General features: G+C 41.8%; 1 protein-coding gene across 1 annotated transcript; it reads right to left on the bottom strand.

Moving 5' to 3' along the window:
• Window positions 1-620: 620 nt before the first annotated feature.
• On the bottom strand, window positions 621-3,268 carry LOC118394959 (protein shisa-like-2A). The gene is made up of 3 exons (XM_035788680.2): window positions 2,915-3,268; window positions 1,495-1,631; window positions 621-1,082 (listed from the first exon to the last, which is right to left on the bottom strand). The coding sequence occupies exons 1-3, from the start codon at window positions 3,220-3,222 to the stop codon at window positions 976-978; spliced, it is 552 nt and encodes a 183-aa protein (XP_035644573.2). The 5' UTR covers window positions 3,223-3,268; the 3' UTR covers window positions 621-975.
• Between the last annotated feature and the right edge of the window lie 2,967 nt (window positions 3,269-6,235).

Raw genomic sequence — 6,235 nt, 5'->3', positions numbered from 1 at the left:
CTCCCTATCTTCTGAATGTCAGAAATCCTACTGTAGCCTTTGCCTTGGAGAGGGAGGGGCAGGTAGTCTACACATGCACAGTGCACACACACTGGCAAAGATTTTCAGCTGACACTGGAAAAGGTTTTTGAGTGACAAAGTAAGGGCATTGAATAGGTGTTGTTGTTGTTGTTGTGGGACTGGCATGTAAAATAACCAGAACAGTATAGATCACGTTCGATCCCGGTTATTTTTCTGTTCCTCAAAACATTATTTTCCCGTTTAGGTTTTGGTCCCTGAACTGGTTCCAACCCCCGGATGAACACACCCTCACATAAAAGGGGACATTCTGTACTGTCGCCTCATATGAAACATTTGATTTCTGATCCAAAATGCCAGAGTACAGAGCCAAATTGAACATTTAGCTTCACTGTCCAAATAAATATGCAGGGGAGTGTATTTGTACATTTACCCTTTACCAAACACCCACCCTTAGAGGAAAACTAGTGTGTGAAATGAGCTAAAGACAAGCTGCAGAATGATCAGGAGAGAGAGAGAGAGCGGCACAGTGGAATCTGAATGCCTTAGACAACCTCCCACACAACATCTCATTTCAAGTTTCAAGTTTTATTAGTCGTATGTATGGGATACGCATGGTAACACATCATCTAACTAAACTCTGACTTGCAGGTTCCTTCTCAACAATACAACAACAATCAAAACAATACAAGAAAAGAATATGAACATAAAGTGAATGGCAGTGGAATAGAATAAACATTTTTGCATAAGTATAATACAGTCCAATATTTACATGTGTATTGGGGAAGGGGGGTATGGAATTACGTCTGAATCAGATTTTCCATGCCCTTCTACATCTGAATCGAAACCTCCAAGCACTTCTAAGCTCCCTAAAAAGTGCACTATGAAGGGCCCTCAGTATTGACGGTGGCCATGAAGCCCCTCTGGAACAGCCTCTCGGGGTTGGGCGGCTGGTTGTCACAGTCCAACTTCCTGCTGAGGAAGTGCATCCTGAAGCCCCGGGCGCCGGTGGGATGGGCTGGAGGGACTGGGGTACTCACTGGGGTCCAACCCTGGAATAGAGACTTACAGGCGCACGCACACACACACACACACACACACACACACACACACACACACACACACACACACACACACACACACACACACACACACACACACACACACACACACACACGCACAACACACACACACACACACACACACACACACACACACACACACACACACACAAACCTTGTTCAAGGGCACAACGGTAGTAGAGGCCACCAGTTTCTCCTCATCAGACCAGAAGATTCAAACCCGCCAGCCCTTCAGTTACTGGCCCATTTTTGCTAAGCTCAAGGTTCATTATTATAATGACATGTCGCTAGCTAGCTCATCCTCATGGTATGTCACTGGCTAGTCTATGATAATGACATGTCGCTAGCTAGTCAATGATAACAAAATGTCGCCACCTCTTGCCAGATATGTTACCTGGTGCTCGTAGCGGCAGGCCACTGTCAAGGCGACTGGGCTTTGTGGAGATGAAGAGGTAGCAGAGAACAAATACGGTGATGAGGAAGGCCAGTAGGACCACCGCTGCTATGGACAGACCTATCAGAGCCCCAACACTGGGGAGGAAGGGAAGGGAGAGGGAGGGAGGGGAGGGGAGTGGGGGATAGAGAGAGAGTGATTGTGAGACGGGAAATCAAAGGGAGAGAGGGAAAATAGGAAAATAAGAGTGAAAAGGAGTGAGAGCCAGGGAGAGAAAAAATAACTTTCTCTATACCTGACAATGGTACTGTTGGATTTCTATGAGATATTTGCCACACAGCCACCTTACTCCACATTCATGACCCATATAATGAACAGACACCTTATGGGCCCTATGGGCTCTGGTTGCAATAGGGTGCCGTTTCGGATGCAGGCTTATTCATATGTGACCAGCAGCCTTCCTGCAAGGACCTATCCCATTATAAGAAGATATCCCATTATCCCAATGGAATGACTCATCTCAGGAATAACAAACAGCCAGGGGCCACAATCATAGCAACACAGGTTGTGTCCTAAATGGCACCCTCTCTTTTATAGTGCAGTACTTTTGACCAGGGCTACTTCAATAGAAGACACTTGAAAAACTTGAGTTTCTATGGAGGTATGATTCAGACCAAAATGAAATGAAATAGAATGTTTAGATTGCTTATCAGAAATTGATAAGGTCATTCTCTCATTAGATGATTCATATTATGATGAAATCTCAAAGCTCAAATCAGTTTCCCATGATTTCAACGTTTTCTATTGATATTTTCACATTTCGTTTTAATTGAGGTATTTATCGCAAAGGGTTTCATTCCAATGCCGTACACGGATCAGAGCGGGATACAATAAGTAGCCTATGTATAGACCACCAAAAACTTCTGCAAACCCAAAAGTCCATTGAAATTTGAATATACTATACATCTGTTATCAGTCGCCTAAAAATGACCTTTGTTCTAGTGTAGTAGCCTTTTCCTGCAGTCAATGACCATGGGTGGATCATTATTCATATTTTCGTCATTTCACAATAAATCTTATTTAAAAATAATTAAACAAAATCTATGTCAACAGTTTTGCTATATTTCATGTAAATGACGTGTAATATTGGGATGCAAACGTAAACTGGTTAAGACTAAGAATTAATCTGTGTCCCTGGTTTAGCCCACCGCAGTACAATTATATTATTATGTGTGCGCATTGGAGTGGAGTATAAACATGCTTTCTCATCTTGTAGTTGCTTGATATCGCCCCAAAAATATGTGCAAAAGACAACGGGATTCTTAATATCATAGTTTACACTCATGTTGTAGTTTCTTGAGAATCCAAAAAGATAGGGGCGAAGCCCACCATCAGAGGCTTGGAAAGATCCCGTACATACCTGAGCCACCACATGTATCCATACTCGTAAGGGAAAAAGCTGTTGGGATCATCACAGCAATACTTGATATCGTTAAATCCGCAGCAGAACGCCGCGCGCGCATCGCCCTCCGCTTTAGGACAAGAAGAACCATTCACAAACACATTATCTGCGCTGTAGTAGCTCGTGCACTCTGCACTCATGCTGGTAGAAAATACACTCTCCGGGAGAAAAGACCGTGAGATAATTTCCTTAGATGTTAACGCAAGGGTTTCCTTCCAATTCCGTCCACATACGTGTCCCTTGCTCTGCTGAAAAGTGTTATGCATTTAGTTCGAGCATGCCAGTGAAATGGGATAAAACTTCGCATTTCGTCCTGCCATATAGAATTCTAGAGTCCCCCACCCCGCACCACACCCCCTCATCGTTCTCTCTCCATCACTTAAGAAAAAACGTAACAGAATACACAAACAATATTTATGAGTGACCTCTATCTAATCCAGATCTTCCTTTGTTGTCACACACGTGTAGGCAACACTTTTGATTATTTAAGTTTCTTAATTGACCGATTTCATTCATTCGAAACGGAATAGAACGTAAGTGACTTATGAAAACGTGACTGATGTTCGATCAACCGGAATAAAGTAATTGAAAAAATCTACCTTGGAAAAAACGCCGCTCTCCATTTCATTTGTAGATAAATTATTGCGTTGAACGTTTATAAGAAGCACTAAATGCTCACTACCACAAATACGCAATTTGTATTGTCTTGTGCAACGTGCCTGCAGCAAAGTAACATAGCCTATATGACCTTTCACAAAGAAAAAGTCAAAACCAACTTTCATAATTTGAATATTTTGTTAGTTTGCTATTCAAACAACTAAACTATTACAATAGCCTGTTGTTGAAGTCGAAAAATAATTTTATCTCCCAAGTATAGTCAAATAATTCTATTGAGCAGGGTTCAGTCAGCGTATGCTTGTGGAAGACAACATTTTCAAACAAACCAACACTTTCTTTCGAAGATGAGATTGGATAGCTTGCTATGTGTGCGAGTTTCGATTTCCTGACCACATTTGATTTCACGGACTGCATATTTTTGTCTAACACACTGAACAACGATTTTGCATTGGTTTGCTAGTTCCTTGTTTAAAAATAAACACGACACTGAATGAATAGTCATAATGTGTTCAAAACTCTAAAAGTCTCCAGTCTCCTTTGTGGAGCTGTCTGTCAGGCTGGACGACCACTGCTGATGTGAAGATACTAGAAGGCCTACAGGTTTGATGTAAAGATCCAATGCCGAGTTAAACCAGCATATTTTTTTCCTAGCTGCTGCTCTGTGGCTGATTGTCATTTAGTCATTCATCACACCTCACTGACCAGCTGAGATTAGCACTCTGCTTGATAGATTGATTTGATTTGTCAGTCCAAAAAACTAAAACACAGTAAATAACACAAAGTCAGAGACTTATTTCCATTGGTGTCCCTTGCTTCATGGACTCTGGTGATGATAAGGCCAACTGAATGGTACTGTAGACCTCAGAGCTACTGTATGGTAAATATACACTGAGTAGACCAAACTTTAGGAACACCATCCTAATATGGAGTTCACCTGGTCAGTTTATGTAATTGCAGGTGTCCTTAATGTTTTGTTTACTGAGTGTATGCCTCTGGTAGCTAGACCTCAGAACGCAATCAGATGAAAATCTCACAGGTCAAAATATTGGCCTCAATCTCTTGAGTAAAGTCTGACGACTAATCTAAAAGTAATATGTTCTGTTAGGGGAGGACTGGGACCATAAACCGGATCATTGTTGTCCTCAAGGGCCCCATTATTAGCCAGATGATTTTCATTTTGCACAAAACCCCCAAGTTAGACAGGCCCACTAGGTTAAAATTGGCCTTTTCCAGATGGCCAGTCCACCCCTGCAGACTGCTGTGGGATACAGCCTCTTTCTCATCAGAATTGCCTTTCTATTCATGTATAGAAAAACCATAAACCATAGATTTATGGTTTTGTATAGCATTTGTTGACCTGCAGACTGAAGAGTCAAGGCCATTTTCAAGCAATCATTATCCATGGCCCTTTATTCATGTATTGGTGATAGTTATTTACTCTGAGTAGTCTATAACACATCATGAATTTCATGTACACTGTAAGTATTCGGCCCCCTTGAACTTTGCGACCTTTTGCCACATTTCAGGCTTCAAACATAAAGATATAAAACTGTATTTTTTTGTGAAGAATCAACAACAAGTGGGACACAATCATGAAGTGGAACGACATTTATTGGATATTTCAAACTTTTTTAACAATTCAAAAACGGAAAAATTGGGCGTGCAAAATTATTCAGCCCCTTTACTTTCAGTGCAGCAAACTCTCTCCAGAAGTTCAGTGAGGATCTCTGAATGATCCAATGTTGACCTAAATGACTAATGATGATAAATACAATCCACCTGTGTGTAATCAAGTCTCCGTATAAATGCACCTGCACTGTGATAGTCTCAGAGGTCCGTTAAAAGTGCAGAGAGCATCATGAAGAACAAGGAACACACCAGGCAGGTCCGAAATACTGTTGTGAAGAAGTTTAAAGCCGGATTTGGATACAAAAAGATTTCCCAAGCTTTAAACATCCCAAGGAGAACTGTGCAAGCGATAATATTGAAATGGAAGGAGTATCAGACCACTGCAAATCTACCAAGACCTGGCCGTCCCTCTAAACTTTCAGCTCATACAAGGAGAAGACTGATCAGAGATGCAGCCAAGAGGCCCATGATCACTCTGGATGAACTGCAAAAATCTACAACTGAGGTGGGAGACTCTGTCCATAGGACAACAATCAGTCGTATATTGCACAAATCTGGCCTTTATGGAAGAGTGGCAAGAAGAAAGCCATTTCTTAAAGATATCCATAAAAAGTGTTGTTTAAAGTTTGCCACAAGCCACCTGGGAGACACACCAAACATGTGGAAGAAGGTGCTCTGGTCAGATGAAACCAAAATTGAACCTTTTGGCAACAATGCAAAACGTTATGTTTGGCGTAAAAGCAAAACAGCTCATCACCCTGAACACACCATCCCCACTGTCAAACATGGTGGTGGCAGCATCATGGTTTGGGCCTGCTTTTCTTCAGCAGGGACAGGGAAGATGGTTAAAATTGATGGGAAGATGGATGGAGCCAAATACAGGACCATTCTGGAAGAAAACCTGATGGAGTCTGCAAAAGACCTGAGACTGGGACGGAGATTTCTCTTCCAACAAGACAATGATCCAAAACATAAAGCAAAATCTACAATGGAATGGTTCAAAAATGAACATATCCAGGTGTTAGAATGGCC

The sequence above is a fragment of the Oncorhynchus keta genome, chromosome 15 (genome assembly GCF_023373465.1).
Source record: "Oncorhynchus keta strain PuntledgeMale-10-30-2019 chromosome 15, Oket_V2, whole genome shotgun sequence".
NCBI classification, from domain to species: domain Eukaryota; kingdom Metazoa; phylum Chordata; class Actinopteri; order Salmoniformes; family Salmonidae; genus Oncorhynchus; species Oncorhynchus keta.
This window is presented reverse-complemented; position numbering and strand designations above follow the sequence as displayed.

Bases quoted from the DNA above. Each gene is read 5' to 3' on its own strand.
- LOC118394959 (XM_035788680.2), bottom strand. From the start codon at position 3,222: ATGCATAACACTTTTCAGCAGAGCAAGGGACACGTATGTGGACGGAAT. The intron at 1,632-2,914 runs GTATGTACGGGA...CTTCCTCCCCAG, and splicing joins GGATACATGTGGTGGCTCAG to TGTTGGGGCTCTGATAGGTC. The intron at 1,083-1,494 runs GTAACATATCTG...TGCGCCTGTAAG, and splicing joins CCTGCCGCTACGAGCACCAG to TCTCTATTCCAGGGTTGGAC.